Here is an 18,713-nt window from a genome sequence, read left to right as displayed (position 1 = left end):
CCACTTAAACATAAAATTCCTCAATAGGCTAATTAACACACATATAATCATTATTTTTATGAAGATTGTAGGTCTTAATGTTTGTAATTACATGTTGCATGCAAAATTCCAGTTTGCATTTTACACATAGCATTGTAATTATCAGTACTTTATAAAAGTAATAAATTCATAATTTTTAAAATTCAAATGATCTTTATTACCAATCTTCTATATGTTATTGATAATGAAGAATTTATACCTACAATGAAAACTGGAATTTTGTGAGTTATATTTAATTAGAAACGAGAACATGCTTATTTCATAAAAATAAGATGTTAACTAGCATATATTCAAATTTTGTATTAACTGATGTAGGTTTTTTTTTGGGGGGGGAGAAGAAAAAGCTGTAATTAGATTCAAATTAGTAATCATTTGATTTCCCAATTAGATATTCTCAAATGTTACCAAGTGAGCCACAGTGCCCAATGTAATCACCTTTTCAGGGAATTAAATATCCTGAACTTAAGTAAATTTTGTGGAGAGTTTGAGTTGGTGTGAATAGCTTTGGGCAAAGTATATTTGCTTTCTCAACTCAACACACAATAAATATAAAAAATTAAAAAAATAATGTTGGGTGGTATCCTTGTTACAACCACAGCAGCAGTAATTTTGTCCACCTAGTTTCTTCACGCGTATGTCCCCTGAGAGTATTGAATGTGCTCAGTTTTGTGGCATGTGATGTGATGTGTAAAATGAAAGTGGAAACTTGTGAGCTGGTTATAGTCTCATTGTACCTAAAGTGCTGTTTTTTGTATAAGTTTTGATTGAGGTATTAAAAATAGTTCACAAGTTGTCAGAGGATGATGTCATTCAATACTTTGAAGTTAGGCAGCAAGTTCAAATGAAGGTAGTGGAATTGAGAGGCAATTCAAAAAAAATTAGTGAAAGTAATTGTGATGTGATTGGAGAAGTTAAATCTGTGATTGTTAAAACAGCAGGACAAACAATTCCATTCAAGTAGACTTCTGTCAGGAAGGGCTGCAACAGAGCATGTCATTAAAATTTTTTGTAGGTCATTCAGAAGTCAAAGAACAGAATGGGTGATTTCTTGAATGCACCTGAAAGGCTAAAAAAAAGTTCCTTGTTTCACACCTAGAAGCAGGACCGATACCACTTTTAAAGAGGAGCATCAAAGTGCACAACACTATGTTCTCAGTGGCTATTTGTAGGACACAGTGCTAAAAAAAAGGTTGGTTTGTGTACATTGTTCTAAGGGATGGGTTTGGATGTCAGCTGCCCCTCTATGCATTTAGCTGGATATACCATGTGTGTTCTAACAGAAAAGCTGTTGGGTTCACAGTATGAATTTGAGGCAAAACCTCACATTGGAGACCAGAGCTCAGTTTACATTTTGGCACACATTATTTCAGAATTTCATATATTTTTAATGTTCTTTCACTCCAATCTTTTTCACAGGAAGAGGAAAAGGAACCATAAAGTCAGGCAAGATGATCACCCCAGAAATCATTTGTGCCCTGCTAGTTATGCTGAAGCTGTTAGAGGCAGAGAATATAACAGGTATAGTCTCAAACATGAAAAGTGAGTAGACTTGAAATTGTTGATGCATTATCATGATAAACAGTTGTCCTCACCCTGAAATTTTTGAACACAAGAGTCCTGTACTGGGGCAATCATACTGCTCTTGCATTCCTTCTTACCTGTGGATAGACATACCTGCCAGATTATAGGAGGGGCCAACTGTTAAATGTTACATCAGAACTTCTGTTCAAAATTTGGTTTCTCTCCCTTCTGGCAGTGGTTCATTTGAGTGAAAAATGCAGAGGAGCAGAAAACAAAAATTATAGGACTGACTGAAACAAACCGTTAGGTACATAGTTCCACACTCAGAAACTTGGTTACTGGCCTACACATACCACAATGAATGTTGGTGCCAAAATTTTCAACAAAATTGTTCGTAATCTACCAGGTGTGTTCTTACACAGCCAAAAATCTTAAGATACCTGTACCTAATGTCTAGTTTGCAATTTAATGCTGAGCAATTTCTGTTCTGAAACAGTTACGGGAAAAACAGAATATAGAACATACAATGAAGCGCATATGTCCATGTGTGTTCACTTCCTTTATACGTCTTGTACAATGTGTTAAAAGTTGATGAGCCTGATAAAAAGGAAGATGAAACATGCTGAAAGTAGTTCCTTGAATTACTGCTGGTGTAATTCTATTTATAATTTCGAAAATTTTCTTTTTTGTGTGCACTTCAGTGAATTTCCTGCCTGTTTCTTTAAATTTCAGAGACTCTCAGTGCTTCACTTGATGAACGATTTAAGATTTTACAAAAATCGGATTGTTTTCAGCTGTGGACCATTTGTGCTTCTTGTTTGCTGAGGTTGTGCCCTTGTCATTGAACATAAATACTTGATCCGGATGCTTCTATTAGTGGCACTAGTCTGTTATATTTAAAGTAACACGCAGCAAATTCAATGAAGTGCACACAAAATAGAAAATTTTCCAAATTGTTCTTATTATAAATTGCAAATTTGAGACTTATTACAGATAAGCTGCGCATCAATTCTGTTATTTCTCTTACATAAGCATCTTACGAATTGTGTGTAAAAGATCAATGTATGTACTGACAGACTCACTCTTCATATGCAGCAGGAATAGTAGATTTACATGTGTGAGGGGGACCCAAAAACAACTGAAATCATAATGTGGCAAATCATATGTTTATAGTGCTAGGTGGCATCACCTGATAGTTGCTAGTGTGGCTTCTCTGGCATTTTGGTGTGCATGTAAAGAACAGTTGTGACACAAGAAAATGGCCACTTCTTACGAACAATGAGTGGCTGTGAAATTGTTTTTTCTCCATAGTTGCACAATGGACATTGCTAATATCATTTGTAATAAGATTGCAGTACAGAGGGTGCCTAGTTGTTGCCACTGCTCTCAGTGAAATGAGTCGGTCCTGAATAATGTTGACCAACGTACAGTCTTCTTTAGTTGTAGTTCCCTGCACAGAAAACAGAATGTAAGTTGTGGACCCATTATTGTGAGGCTGTAATAAACTGTTAGTGAGAAACTAGTGTTCTATAAATAATTGAATTTTGAATTGCCTTGTTCAAACAGGATACCACTTGCTCTTCATTAGCAGAATATGAGAAACTCGACAATTAGTCAACCTCATGCATCACAAATAATTCACAATATCCACACTCTCACAGAGAATAAAAAAACTGTATTTGTGTAAATACTATAAAACTAGTTCTCAATTAAATGTCCATAAACCAGATTTTGCTAATTATGTTCCTACCCAATACTGACTGACTGCAGACATGTCTCTCAGACTGCCACTCAAACTGTGCTCTCACAGCTGAACCACCTCACCTGCCATGTAAGTTAGGCATGACCTGAAGAGCTATGAAGTGCTTAGTCTCCCTTTCTGTTTAGCAATTATTATTCAGCTGGGAATTAGTACTTCTGAAATAATGGAATACTGGCCTGTTATTTAGATGACTTTGTATGAATTGCAAGTAAATTAACTACTTTGTATTTCTAAAATTAATAACAGAAGCTTGTCTTTTTGGCACACTACTTCTGAAAAGTGGGCAATACTGGAAAAGGACCACAATTTAGATAATATTTCTCATGATACGCATACAAAATATGTCGGCGGTACCTCATACCACATTGTATCATGTTCCCACTGCTGTCTTCCCAATTGCTCTAAGAGCAGATGCGCAAAACTATAGACCTATATCTCCGACGTCGATCTGTTGTAGAATTTTAGAACATGTTTTTTGCTCGTGTATCATGTCATTTTTGGTAACTCAGAATCTACTCTGTAGGAATCAACATGGATTCCAGAAACAGCGATCGTGAAAGACCCAACTCGCTTTATTTGTTCATGAGACCCAGGAAATACTAGATACAGGCTCCCAGGTAGATGCCATTTTCCTTGACTGCTGGAAGGCATTCAGTACAGTTGCGCACTGTCGTCTGATAAACAAAGTGAGAGCCTATGGAATATCAGACCAGCTGTGTGGCTGGATTGAAGAGTTCTTAGCAAACAGAACACAACATGTTATCAATGGAGAGACTTCTACAGAGGTTAAAGTAACCTCTGGTGTGCCACAAGGGAGTGTTGTGGGACCATTGCTTTTCACAATATATATAAATGACCTGGTAGATAGTGTCGGAAGTTCCATGCAGCCTTTCGTGGATGATGCTGTAGTATACAGAGAAGTTGCAGCATTGGAAAATTGTAGCGAAATGCAGGAAGAACTGCAGCGGATAGGCACTTGGTGCAGGGTGTGGCAACTGACCCTTAACATAGACAAATGTATTGTATTGCGAATACATATAAAGGAGGATCCTTTATTGTATGATTATATGATAGCGGAACAAACACTGGTAGCAGTTACTTCTGTAAAATATCGGAGTGTGTGTGCGGAACGATTTGAAGTGGAATGATCACAAAATTATTGGTAAGGTGGGTACCAGGTTGAGATTCATTGGGAGAGTCCTTAGAAAATGTAGTCCATCAACAAAGGAGGTGGCTTACAAAACACTCGTTCGACCTATACTTGAGAATTGCTCATCAGTGTGGGATCCGTACCAGATCAGGTTGACGGAGGAGATAGAGAAGATCCAAAGAAGAGTGGCACGTTTCATCACAGGGTTATTTGGTAAGTGTGATAGCATTACGGAGATGTTTAGCAAACTCAAGTGCCAGACTCTGCAAGAGAGGCACTCTGCATCGCGGTGTAGCTTGCTCGCCAGGTTTAGAGAGGGTATGAGGTATCGAATATATTGCTTCCCCCTTCTTATACCTCTCGAGGAGATCACGAATGTAAAATTAGAGAGATTGGAGCGCGCACTGATTGTTTAAGACAGTCTTTCTTTCAGCGAACCATACGCGACTGGAACAGAAAAGGGAGGTTAATGACAGTGGCACATAAAGTGCCCTACACCACACACCGTTTGGTGTCTTGCAGAGTATAAATGTAGATGTAGAAGAACAACATGTTGTAGATGAATATGATGGTTGTAAAGCCAGAAATATTACACATCCTCCCCTACTCCTACCCTGCTATATCTGCCTGTCCTCATCCCATGTCACCTCCATAACTGCCTGCATACACACTAGTGGTTGGCTGCTGACACATGAGTCTGTTACTCCGGCACCCAGAGACAGTGGTGTTGTGTGCATACAAGCATGTATATTTCTATTCTGGGAGGAGTACTTCGTCAGAAAGCTTATATATTTTAGCAGTCTCTCTCGTTGTGCCCGTATGAGACTCCACACCATCTCTGTGATGAGCACCAAGCTATCATTTCAGTATTGACTTTACATTGTGTTTTTATGTGGAAATCATCTGGCTTGTGGACTGTCTGTGCATAGGTCAACATAATGCGATGATCCTGAAAGATCACTCATTAAACTGATGTTCTTGATTAATTCATCCATTTTAACTGACTGAACCGGACTCGGTAAGAAAACAGCAACCCCCTAATGTTAACTAGAAATGCCAGTGTTCATTTAAAAATTTAATGAAAGTAATAGAGCTTGCAGATTGCTGAAGAATTTGACCAAAAAAATTGAAAATGTAGGAACGTGAAGCACTGCTATATTGATAGAGCATAATCTCTGTATGAAATGTCAGAATAACTAAAAACAAAATTTTGGGTGATACCAAATTTGCTGACAATTTTACTCACTTGGACTGAAACACATACTGCTATTTCATAAATGCAGCTAAGCAATATGCTACAGTGACTCTGCAGTATTGCAATGAGAAGTTTAGCAAACACTTCAGTCAGCATGAAACAACCAGATTTAAAGTTTTCACATGTACTAAATGGTTAATCAATAAAAATGGATCTACTCATTCCTAATTGATTGTAGCTTCTATGGTGGCTACTATACAATGCACCTAGTTCAGTAGCATGTTACACAAAACACCACATTCATTGACAAACAATGTGGATAAACAAGTGACTCAAACACTGGCACTTTGCAGGCAAAGATGAAGAAAACATAAAATGGAAAATTCTGTATTACGGCAAATTAATGTATATCACATGCAAATATTAGAAGAATGTAAGCAACGTCAGAAAAGCAAGTATTTAAAAATTTATATTTTGGATGGAATGACAAGATTATGAGAGGAGGAAGGTGTGGTATGGATAGGGAAGGATAGTATGGTAGCTGTGGGGGACAGTGTGGAATGGAGATAGGACAGAGGGGTGCAGGGGGGGGGGGGAGGAGGGGTGGAAAGATGGAGAAGTAAAGCAGGAATGTCCTACACATTACCCTTCCCACCCCTTCCACAGTGGTATATTCTGCTGCCCACTGAACCTTAACCATATCCTCGTAAATCCCTCTCAACAGTTGCTCACAACACATAGCCTCATGGCTGAAATCCCTGTAATAGACTTCAATAAAAGACTTCAATAAAAGACCTGTCCCATACATCCCACCACCACCACCACCACCACCACCACCACCACCACCACCACCACCTGCTCCAGTCCCATCACAAGCATCACTTACCCCGTAAAAGGCAGGGCTACCTGTGAAAGCAGTCACGTGATAATCAAGCCAAGATGCAACTGCTGGTCCACTCAGTTGCTGAGCATGCTGCCCTACACAACATTCTTCTCTTCGGTGATTGCTTCACATCTTGTGCCGTTTGGATACCTCGTGCCAACACTAGCTTTTCTGAATTGAGTATATGGGAACTCCTGCAATACGTCCTAAATTTTTGTAATCTTCCTGGTGTCAACCTCCATTAGTCATTGCCCTTCGCTCACCTATCCCCTTCCCTGTTCCCAGTCCAGCACTATGCAGCTTTCTATTCCACCAAAGCATCCAGTCTTTTTACTTCCCTCTTCTGCTGCCCCCCCTCCCCCTCACACCATGTGTAACCTCTGTACTCTCATTGCTGCCCTACCCTCTCCCCATGTCACCTCTGTATACTCCCAAAAGTAGTACTTCTGTCCCTTTTCATCCCCCCCCCCCCCCCCTTGGCTCCTGCCTTCCCCTTCCCCCACCACCCAAATGGCTTCTCCCATCATGTACTGTTGCTCGCAGCCTGGCCTCGGCAGCTGTAGACAGTGGTCATCTGTGTGCAAGTTAAGTTAGTGCGAATGTGTTTGACGTAATTCAGGAGGCAACCTTTTTGCTCAAAGCTTTCATTTTTAGCTATCTTTTTGTTGTGCCAATAGACTCATCTTTCCATAATGTGGTCAAATCTCTATTTTGCTATGACAAGCATGTAATAAAAGGAACTAGTTGTTTTAACCCTTTCAAAATATCAGGTAATTACAAGAGATCAGTAACAACAATTAGCTGTCCTCAACGTATTTTGAGCAAAAATATCAAACAGAAACTATATGGTTGCAGAAAGTTTGAAGTCTCCTGCATATATTCCAAACAGTTAGAGCCTGTGCAATACTAGTTATAGTTTAAAGGAATACCAAGTTGTCTGAGGCCTGAATGGGAGTTGGGGTTATGGAGGTGTGATACGGTAGTATGTGCAGTTCTGCAGACTCTCTGGTTCAAATCTCAACAAGGTGCAAATTTTCATTCATCTCTTCAGTCTGCATATTTTGTCGTCGTCGTCTTCAGTCCTGAGACTGGTTTAATACAGCTCTCCATGCTACTCTACCCTGTGCAAGCTTCATCTCCCAGTACCTACTGCAGCCTATATCCTTCTGAATCTGCTTAGTGTATTCATCTCTTGGTCTCTCTCTTCGATTTTTACCCTCCACGCTGCCCTCCAGTACTAAACTGGTGATCCCTCGATGCCTCAGAACATGTCCTACTACCAATGCCTTCTAGTCAAATTGTGCCACAAGCTCCTCTTCTCTCCAGTTCTATTCAATACCTCCTCATTAGTTATGTGATCTACCCATCTAATCTTCAGCATCCTTCTGTAGCACCAGAAACACTTTCCTTGCCATTGCCAGTCTACATTTTATATCCTCTCTACTTCGACCATCATCAGTTAATTTGCTCCCCAAATATCAAAACTTCTTTACTACTTTGTATGTCTTTCCTAAGCTGATTCCCTCTGCATCACCTGACTTAATTTGGCTAAATTCTGTTTTCTTTGTTTGGCTTTTGTTGATGTTCATCTTATGCCCTCCTTTCAAGACACTGTCCATGCCATTCAACTGCTCTTCCAAGTCCTTCGCTGCCTGACAGAATTACAATGTCAATAGCGAACCTCAAAGTTTTTATTTCTTCTCCATGGATTTTAATACTACTCTGAATCTTTATTTTGTTTCCTTTACAGCTTGCTCAATTTACCAATTGAATAACATTGGGGATAGGCTACAACCCTGTCTCACTCCCTTCCCAACCACTGCCTCCCTTTCATGCCCCTCGATTCTTGTAGCAGCCATCTGGTTTCTGTACAAAGTGTAAATAGCCTTTAGATTCCTTTATTTTACCCCTGCCACCTTTGGAATTTGAAAGAGTATACAGGTCAACATTGTCAAAAGCTTTATCTAAGTGTACAAATGCTAGAAATGTAGGTTTGCCTTTCCTTAATCTACACTCCTGGAAATGGAAAAAAGAACACATTAACACCGGTGTGTCAGACCCACCATACTTGCTCCGGACACTGCGAGAGGGCTGTACAAGCAATGATCACATGCACGGCACAGCGGACACACCAGGAACCGCGGTATTGGCCGTCGAATGGCGCTAGCTGCGCAGCATTCGTGCACCGCCGCTGTCAGTGTCAGCCAGTTTGCCATGGCATACGGAGCTCCATCGCAGTCTTTAACACTGGTAGCATGCCGCGACAGCGTGGACGTGAACCGCATGTGCAGTCGACGGACTTTGAGCGAGGGTGTATAGTGGGCATGTGGGAGGCCGGGTGGACGTACCGCCGAATTGCTCAACACGTGGGGCATGAGGTCTCCACTGTACATAGATTTTGTCACCAGTGGTCGGCGTAGGTGCACGTGCCCGTCGACCTGGGACCGGACCGCAGCGACGCACGGATGCACGCCAAGACCGTAGGATTCTACGCAGTGCCGTGGGAGACCGCACCGCCACTTCCCAGCAAATTAGGGACACTGTTGCTCCTGGGGTATCGGCGAGGACCATTCGCAACCGTCACCATGAGGCTGGGCTACGGTCCCGCACACCGTTAGGCCGTCTTCCGCTCATGCCCCAACATCGTGCAGCCCGCCTCCAGTGGTATCGCGACAGGCGTGAATGGAGGGACGAATGGAGACGTGTCGTCTTCAGCGATGAGTCGCTTCTGCCTTGGTGCCAATGATGGTCGTATGCGTGTTTGGCGCCGTGCAGGTGAGCGCCACAATCAGGACAGCATACGACCGAGGCACACAGGGCCAACACCCGGCATCATGGTGTGGGGAGCGATCTCCTACACTGGCCGTACACCTCTGGTGATCGTCGAGGGGACACTGAATAGTGCATGGTACATCCAAACTGTCATCGAACCCATCGTTCTACCATTCCTAGACCGGCAAGGAAACTTGCTGTTCCAACAGGACATTGCACGTCCGCATGTATCCCGTGCCACCCAACATGCTCTAGAAAGTGTAAGTCAACTACCCTGGCCAGCAAGATCTCCGGATCTGTCCCCCATTGAGCATGTTTGGGGCTGGATGAAGTGTCGTCTCACGCGGTCTGCACGTCCAGCATGAACGTTGGTCCAACTGAGGCGCCAGGTGGAAATGGCATGGCAAGCCGTTCCACAGGACTACATCCAGCATCTCTATGATCGTCTCCATGGGAGAATAGCAGCCTGCATTGCTGCGAAAGGTGGATATACACTGTACTAGTGCCGACATTGTGCATGCTCTGTTGCCTGTGTCTGTGCCTGTGGTTCTGTCAGTGTGATCATGTGATGTATCTGACCCCAGGAATGTGTCAATGAAGTTTCCCCTTCCTGGGACAATGAATTCACGGTGTTCTTATTTCAATTTCCAGGAGTGTATGTTCTAAGATAAGTCATAGGGTCAGTATTGCCTCACGTGTTCCAACGTTTCTACGGAATCCAAACTGATCTTCCCCGAGGTCAGCTTCCACCTTTTTTGCATTTGTCTGTACAGAATTCACGTTAGTATTTTACAGCTGTGACTTGCTAAACTGATAGTTCGATAATTTTCACATCTGTCAACACCTTCTTTCTATGGGATTGGAATTATTATATTCTTCTTGAAATCTGAGGGTATTTCGCCTGTGTGATACATCTTGTTCACCAGATGGTAGAGTTTTGTCAGGACTGGCTCTCCCAAGGCCATCAGTAGTTCCAGTGGAATGTTGTCTACTCCCGGTGCCTTGTTTCGACTCAGGTCTTTCAGTGCTCTGTCAAACTCTTCACGAAGTATTGCATCCCCCATTTCATCTACATCCTCTTCCATTTCCATAATATTGTCCTCAAGTACATTGCCGTTGTATACACCCTCTATATAATCCTTTCACCTTTCTGGATTCCCTTATTTGTTTAGAACTGTTTCCATCTGAGCTCTTGATATTCATACAAGTGGTACGCTTTTCTCCAAAGGTCTCTTTCATTTTCCTTTAGGCAGTATCTATTTTATCTCTCATGAGGTAAGCTTCTACATCCTTAAATTTGTCCTCCAGCCATCCCTGTTTAGCTGTTTTGCACTTCCTGTAGATATCATTTTTAAGATGTTTGTATTCCTTGTTGCCTCCTTCATTTATTTCATTTTTTATTTTCTCCTTTCATCAATTAAATTCAATATTTCTTCTGTTACCCAAGGATTTCTTTTTACCTACTTGATCCTCTGCTGCCTTCGCTACTTCATCCCTCAGAGCTACCCATTCTTCTTCCACTGTGTCCTGTCAATTGTTCCCTTATGCTCTCCCTGAAACTCTGTGCAACCTCTGGTTCTTTCAGTTTATCCAGGTCCTGTCTCCTGAAATTCCCACCTTTTTGCAATTTCTTCAGTTTTAATCTACAGATTACAACCAATAAATTGTGGTCAGTCCACATCTGCCCCTGGGTATGTCTTAAAATTTAAAACCTGGCTCCTAAATCTGTCTTACCATTATATAATCCATCTGATACCTTCTAGTATCTCCAGGATTCTTCCATGGATACAACCTTCTTTTATGATTCTTGAACCAATGCTCTGCAAAATTCTACCAGAAGGCTTCCTCTTTCATTTCTTACCTCCAATCCATATTCACCTACTATATTCCCTTCTCTCCCTTTTCCTACTACCGAATTAGTCACCCATGACTATTAAATTTTCATTTCCCTTCATTACCTGAATAATTTCTCTTATCTCATCATACATTTCATGAAGTTCATCTGCAGAGCTAGTTGGGATATAAACTTGTACTACTGTAGTAGGCTTGGGTTTAGTGTCTATCTTGGCCACAATAATGCATTCACTATGCTGTTTGTGGCAGCTTACCTGCACTATTTTTTTTATTCATTATTTAACTTACTCCTGTGTTACCCCTTTTGATTTTGTATTTATAACCCTGTACTCACCTGACCAAAAGTCTTGTTCATCCTGCCACCAAACTTCGCTAATTCCCTCTATATCAAACTTTGACCTATCCAGTTCCCTTTTTAAATTCTCTAACCTACCTGCTCAATTAAGGGATCTGACATTCCACACTCCAATCTGTAGAACACCAGTTTTCTTTCTCCTGATAACGTCTTCTTGAGTAGTCCTCGCCTGGAGATCCAAATGGGGGACTATTTTACCTCCCGAATATTTTACCCAAGAGGATGCCACCACCATACAGTAAAGCTTCATGCCCTCGGAAACATACGACTATACGAAGTTTGTAACAGGGACACATTGTGCTATGTCTGTGGCAACTACACCACAGCATAAAGGATATAGCTAATGGAATGGTTGTAGCTTCATATGTGAAGATACCCTGTGGATGGCAGGACTATTTTTACACTTGCAGATTTGTTAAGAGCATAATAATTAGTTCCCATATACAATGAGGACAATTATATATACTGAGCTGCTATTTGTAGATCGGTTCTAGTTGGAATGTAATTATAGTGCTGCTGTTCTCTTTTCAGTGTGCAGCAGAGCCACGAATCGCATAATCAAGACACGCTTCCTCAGAATGCTGCGTTGTCTCGGATGTTCAGAGACACCACACTCCAGATGATAGACAGGTAAATCATTAATATAGAATACAGGAAGTGTTGTTCCTATGTGACATCTTGAAACGTAAGTTAAGAATAATTAAAGGATTTAACTTCTGTCACCCACCCTCCTCCTTCCCCCCCTTCCACTCCCCCCCCCCCCCCCCCCCCCCACGCAAGTCCAAATTACTGTATTTCCCCCCTACCTTTTTTGTGTGTGTATTTCCAGTTCAGTGTTGAAAGTGTAACCCTCCTGTATGCTGTACAGTTACCTAAGAGTGACTGGTATTAAAATGCCTTTCAATTAATTCTTGCCTGTTGTGGTGTGAATACAAACTTCTTGGTCCAGTTCTGTCAAAACTACCTAAACTTCTTTTTTCTTTCATTTTTTCTTTTTTGTTACATGTTTTACCCTGCTTCTCTCCTAAATTTTAGAGCAGTAAGAGCTATTTGGGGAAGATCACCTCACATAATATAGTGTGCCATCGCCTTATGTGTACTTCAATCATGTGAACTGTCGTCGTCGTCGCCGCCGCCGCTTCCTTTTTCAGTCTGAAGACTGGTTTGGTGCAGTGCTCTGTCCTACTTTTATCCTGTGTGAATGTCATCATCTCTGAATAACTGCTGCAACAGACATTTTGTACTCTGTGGGGGGGCCCACAGCTCTCTTGTGGGCACACGTGTGATGTACGAGGGGTAACCCAAAAGAAACCCAATTGTCATAAAAATTTATTGATGAACCTTTTTACAAAATTAATTCAGTCACCTTCAAAATACTCTCCATACATGCAATGCACTTGTCAAGTCTCTTTCCACTGTTGGAAGCATGTTTGGAAGTCTTCAAGTTTGATATTGTCCAGTGCCCTTTGCGAAGCTGTTTTTACCGCCTCCACATTGTCATAACACTCCCCTTTTAGCGTTATTTTCATTTGTGGAGATAGGAAATAGTCACATGGGGGCTATGTCCGGCGAATACGGAGCATGGGGAACGACAGACCCTCTGAGATGCCAAATAGTGAGTCACTCGTAAGGCCATGTGTGCTGGAGTGTTGTTGTGATGAAGAAACCAGTCACCTGATCGCCAAAGTTCAGGATGTTTCCTCCTCACATCCTCTTACAGACACCTTAAAACATCCAAGTAAAAGTGTTGGTTAACAGTCTGGCCAGGGGGTACGAATTCCTGATGCCTAATTCCACGAACATTGAAAAAGACAATGATTGTCTACACATTTGACCTCACTTGCCTTGCTGTTTTTGGTCTGGGAGAGTTGGGAGTCCTCCACTGGCTTGACGCTTGCTTGGTTTCTGGGTCATACCCATAACACCAACTCTCATCCCCTGTATCAAGAAGTTTGGATCACGTGCAATCTCTGTTTTCAAGTCCTGACACACATTCATGTGGATGCTTTTTGCTCCTGTGTGAGAAGGCGCAGAATAATTTTAGCAGCAACACGTGTCATGTGCAACTCTTCATTCAAAATCCGCTGGCACGAGCTCCAACTGATTCCTATCCCTGCTGAAATTTGGTCGATCGTTTGGCGACGATCCTCGTTGATCTTTTGGCGGACCTTTTCAATGTTCTCCTCATTTCGCCCATGTTGGAAGGTGTCCAGAATGAGCTTGGTCTTAAACACACTTCCACCACGTTTAAAGCACCCAAATGACTCAGAAACATGTGTGCAGCTCAGTGTCATCCTGGAAAGCTTCCTGAAGCATTTGGTGCGTTCTGTTGCAGTTTTTTAAGCAGGAAACAAAATTTCACACACACCCTTTGTTTCTTTAAAGTTTCCATAACGACTTTGCAGAAGTAACCTGCCAACAGTCAGAGAAACACAATACCACACTTGCACGTTCACCTATACACTGATGCTGTCTGCACAGCTGTTTCATGAAGGTCTCTACTATATCATCTAGCGTGAGAACCCTGCACTACGTCAGAGTGGCAGCGCCCTCGGAGTCAGGGTCCCCCCTCATACATGGGGCCCCAAGCTATTGCAGGCTTTCTTCTTTCCCAGGTTGCAGTCCCTTTCCCAGGTTGCAGTCCCTTTCCCAGGTTGCAGTCCCTTTCCCAGGTTGCAGTCCCTTTCCCAGGTTGCAGTCCCTTTCCCAGGTTGCAGTCCCTTTCCCAGGTTGCAGTCCCTTTCCCAGGTTGCAGTCCCTTTCCCAGGTTGCAGTCCCTTTCCCAGGTTGCAGTCCCTTTCCCAGGTTGCAGTCCCTTTCCCAGGTTGCAGTCCCTTTCCCAGGTTGCAGTCCCTTTCCCAGGTTGCAGTCCCTTTCCCAGGTTGCAGTCCCTTTCCCAGGTTGCAGTCCCTTTCCCAGGTTGCAGTCCCTTTCCCAGGTTGCAGTCCCTTTCCCAGGTTGCAGTCCCTTTCCCAGGTTGCAGTCCCTTTCCCAGGTTGCAGTCCCTTTCCCAGGTTGCAGTCCCTTTCCCAGGTTGCAGTCCCTTTCCCAGGTTGCAGTCCCTTTCCCAGGTTGCAGTCCCTTTCCCAGGTTGCAGTCCCTTTCCCAGGTTGCAGTCCCTTTCCCAGGTTGCAGTCCCTTTCCCAGGTTGCAGTCCCTTTCCCAGGTTGCAGTCCCTTTCCCAGGTTGCAGTCCCTTTCCCAGGTTGCAGTCCCTTTCCCAGGTTGCAGTCCCTTTCCCAGGTTGCAGTCCCTTTCCCAGGTTGCAGTCCCTTTCCCAGGTTGCAGTCCCTTTCCCAGGTTGCAGTCCCTTTCCCAGGTTGCAGTCCCTTTCCCAGGTTGCAGTCCCTTTCCCAGGTTGCAGTCCCTTTCCCAGGTTGCAGTCCCTTTCCCAGGTTGCAGTCCCTTTCCCAGGTTGCAGTCCCTTTCCCAGGTTGCAGTCCCTTTCCCATATACACTCCTTCCCCTCCATTTTTCTGTTTTTCCTTTCATTGGCCTGCCTATTATCTAATTTCCAGTATTCACTTTCATGTCATGTCTCATCTCTCCCTTTTTTGGTCCTCCTTGGGGTTTGACCTCTCTTTGTAAATTGTTTACATAGTGTGAGCTGTATGGGGAAGAACTCCCTTCCTAGCATCTACAATGTGGATTCCTCTTCCCCTCTCCCTTACCCACTGTAGCCTCCTTTCTTCCTGCTAGGTCACCAGCATGTGTAACTAGTCCGTGTGGTGGGTCTGTTATGTACCCATATGACTGAGCCCCCTGACAACACATGGCTCGCACTCCTGATACCTGAGCTGTTCCCTCCCCCATGTATGCCAAGGAGTGGTTGCTTATCTTCTCAGAGCAACAGAACTCCTGTCAATGGCCGCCATGCCAGACGGCCCTTGCTGTGGCTGTGCGGTGCTCATGGGGAGAGCCCCTGGTCAGAGTGGGTGGTATCAGGGTGGATGCTTGGTACACAGTGTATCTAGCTGCAAAAATCTGGCTGTTCTAAAATGGCCGTCTCTCGGAATGGTGAAGGATCCTCGAATCTTGCTTCATATGACCCAGCAACCTTCCCTTCCCTGGCTATAACATGAGGAGCACCAGGCTCACCCTCTTGGCATGAAATCCTTTCCCTGTTACCTTGTCTGTACTAGGATGGATGGGGACACATTCACCACCATACAGCCATTGTTTTCTGTCAAATGCCGAGAACAAGTTTGGTAGAGTGTAGTCTCCTAGTGTGATGCAGTCGGGCTCCATGTTGATCGAAGCTTCTTCTACCACCCAATCCTCAGCTCTTCATGTCTGTGAACATCTTGGCAATGTCCCTGTGTCTATCATTCCTCACCAATCTCTCAATATGGTCCAGGGAGTAATTTCTATAGGGACATCACCCATCTTATTTATGGGTGTCACACTGTCCTTTTCGGTGACAACTACTGACAGTGATCTGACCTCCTTGGCTCCTTCATGGCTACCTTAGACTCACACCACACGTTAATACTGTGGAATTGCAACTGGAAGTGCAACATCTTGTCTCCTCTTCTGCATTCTGTCTGGTTCTCCAAGAGAAGCATTTCCATAATGACCACTCTCCAACTTCTCATGGTTATTGGGTGTTCTGACAGAACTGTGCTGGCCCTGGGGTAGCATCTGGTGGGGTCTGCACTTTGGTTAACTCTGATGTCATTAGTGACTGGATCCCCATACATGTCACCGTGGAAGTGATAACAGTTATACTGCAAACAACTCTGGCAATTACCTCTTGCAATGACGGCCTCACCCCAGGTAGGCCACTTGACTACTTTGCCCTGTCTACCATAATCTAGCAACTCCTAGCCCCGTTTCTCCTCCTCCGAGACTTCACTGCCCACAGTTAACTGTGGGGGGAGAGTCACATAAACAGGTTGGGGTATCTTAATGGACCAACTTATCATGGACCTCTATTTGTCTCATCAGTGATGGTTCCCCTACCCATTTCCATGCCACTTGTGGCACCTTCTCTGCTCTCGATCTCAGAATCTCCTCCCCTGCCCTCGTGGCTTCCCTACATCGGTCATCCCATTATGACTTTTGTGACAGTGACCACTTTGTTGATTCTACCATTCCCCTGCTACTGCCAGCAGACAGGCCCTCCTGCTGGGCATTCCACAGGTCCAATTGGCCTTTATATAAGTCTGCTGTCTAATTCCGTTGGTGTAGTCATGCAAGGCATGTCTGCCACTATTCTTCATGCTGCTGGCAGTGCTGTCCCCCTATCCACAGGTCCCCCCTCATCATCAGCCGCTACCGTGGTGGACTGAGGGTGTCGTAGCCACCGTCCAGGACTGCTGAAGGGTGCTGCAGTGATTTGACACCCTTCACAGACCAACCTCCTCTCTTTTAAGCATCTCTGTGCTAAGGCTTGTTACCTTATTAAGCAGAGTAAAAAGGAATGCTGGGAGCGTATGTTTCCTCCCTGGGGACGTATGCCTCTTCACTGCACGATTGGTAAAAGCTCTGTAGCATTCTGGGCCACCAGCAACAGTCAAATATCGAGGGTCTGAACCTCCGAGGTGCTCTGTGCACTGATCCATTGGTCCTAACAGAACGCCTCGTCGTCCTCTTCCTACCCTACCACCTTTCTCCGCAGAAATGCAGAGTTAAACAGACCCCCCTCTGTTTCATTTCACACCATTTTCAGCCCTATAATGCACCTTTTGCTGAAAAGGAATTGGTGCAGGCTCTTAGCTCTTCACAAGAGACAGCCCCAGGGCCAGGTTCTGCCCACAACCAGATGCTTCAACACTTGGATGTTTGCCAGAGGCAACAGTTCCTCAGGGTTTTCAACCACATTTGGCTCTCGGGTGCTTTTCCATCACAATGGTGAGACCGTATAGTTAACCCCATCTTTCCCAATTACAGAATCTAACACTCCATGCTCTGAGATGTAGAATACCAGTTCCATATTTCCTGGTGAAGACATCCTCTCGAGTAATCTCTGACTGGAGATAAGAGTGGGCAACTATTTTACTTCTGAATGTTTTAGTTGAGCCGTACAGTGGATCTACATGGCATGGTGCTTTGGATCTCCTCCACTGATGTCCACAGATATTGATGCCACTATAACCACAGCCTTACACATAGATTGTGCTAGACTTGAGCACACATTCCTCTTGCTACACGTGAACTATCCCTGAGTTTATCCTGATCATATTTTGTTATATTTTACCCTGTTACAAATTGATGGGCCACTTATTTTGGTGTTCCAATTACGAGAGTTAAGTTTTATTGACAATTATAAATTCTTCACCTTTCTCATTTGTACTGTTATGCATCTCTATCAGTAACAACAGTATCAATCAGGAGCACAGTGTACATAAGTGTTTATCCTGGTAGTAAAATAATGTAACTCGTTGTTGGATAAAGTAAATGAAACATTTTATAGCACATACATCTAATCATTAAGTTTTGAACCATACATAAATATTTAATACAGGTAATGGCAGCAGTGTGCAAGACTGGGGTGTGGGGATGGGATAGGTTGGATTGGGGGAGAGGGGGTCGCAGGTTTATTAGAGAGGGTATGTTGCCAGCAAAACTCGGGGAAACTTGGTGTTGGCAGGAAGAATACGGATGGCACAGGCTGTGAAATTGGTGTAGATGTCGAATGTTCTGTCGGGGCACATGCTGTTCGGATGGACGGCTGAGCTCTCTTGGCTGCAGTTTGGTGGTGGCCACTCATGTGTACAGCCAACTAACACACTAATAAGCTTTTAGATTTCTTCCCAATTCTTTTTTAATTATTTTGTAGAGTTATTTAAAAAGTGACTTTATGGTATTTTGTTTCCATGTGTGTTTGTGCTTGGTTGTCGCAATGTTTTATTCATATTATATAGGATATATCTGCAGCTTGAAATAAACCATAGCTCTAGTGGAATCAAACAGCTTTCTGAGGTTGCAGAAAATTCTTACCATGTTACTGATCTTGTTTAATGATGTACTCATTTTCTCAATGAAACTTCACTGAATCTATGGTTTGTTCTCTCTTGTTGAAAATCAATTTGATTGTGTAGAATAATAGAAAATTTTGCAGTGAAGTTTTGGATTTGGGGCAACAGCAACTTCTTCAGATATTTTATATACGAATCAAAGAATTGAGATAAAACAATAACGTCCCATGACCTCTCTTGATCCCTTCGTGAAAAGTGGTTTG

At 43.3% G+C, this 18,713-nt stretch overlaps 1 protein-coding gene across 1 annotated transcript in view; it reads left to right on the top strand.

Annotated features, from left to right (window-relative positions):
- The window catches only part of LOC126291587 (uncharacterized), a 121,435-nt gene that overhangs the window by 61,775 nt on the left and 40,947 nt on the right, over window positions 1–18,713 (top strand). The window contains exons 10-11 of the mRNA XM_049985120.1: window positions 1,456–1,557; window positions 12,063–12,161. Coding sequence (XP_049841077.1) covers window positions 1,456–1,557; window positions 12,063–12,161 — 201 coding nt within the window. The remainder of the gene's footprint in view (window positions 1–1,455; window positions 1,558–12,062; window positions 12,162–18,713) is intronic.

Source organism: Schistocerca gregaria, chromosome 9 (assembly GCF_023897955.1).
Source record: "Schistocerca gregaria isolate iqSchGreg1 chromosome 9, iqSchGreg1.2, whole genome shotgun sequence".
NCBI classification, from domain to species: Eukaryota; Metazoa; Arthropoda; class Insecta; order Orthoptera; family Acrididae; genus Schistocerca; species Schistocerca gregaria.
Note: the sequence above shows the minus strand (reverse complement) of the source record. Positions and strands in the feature narration are given on the sequence as shown.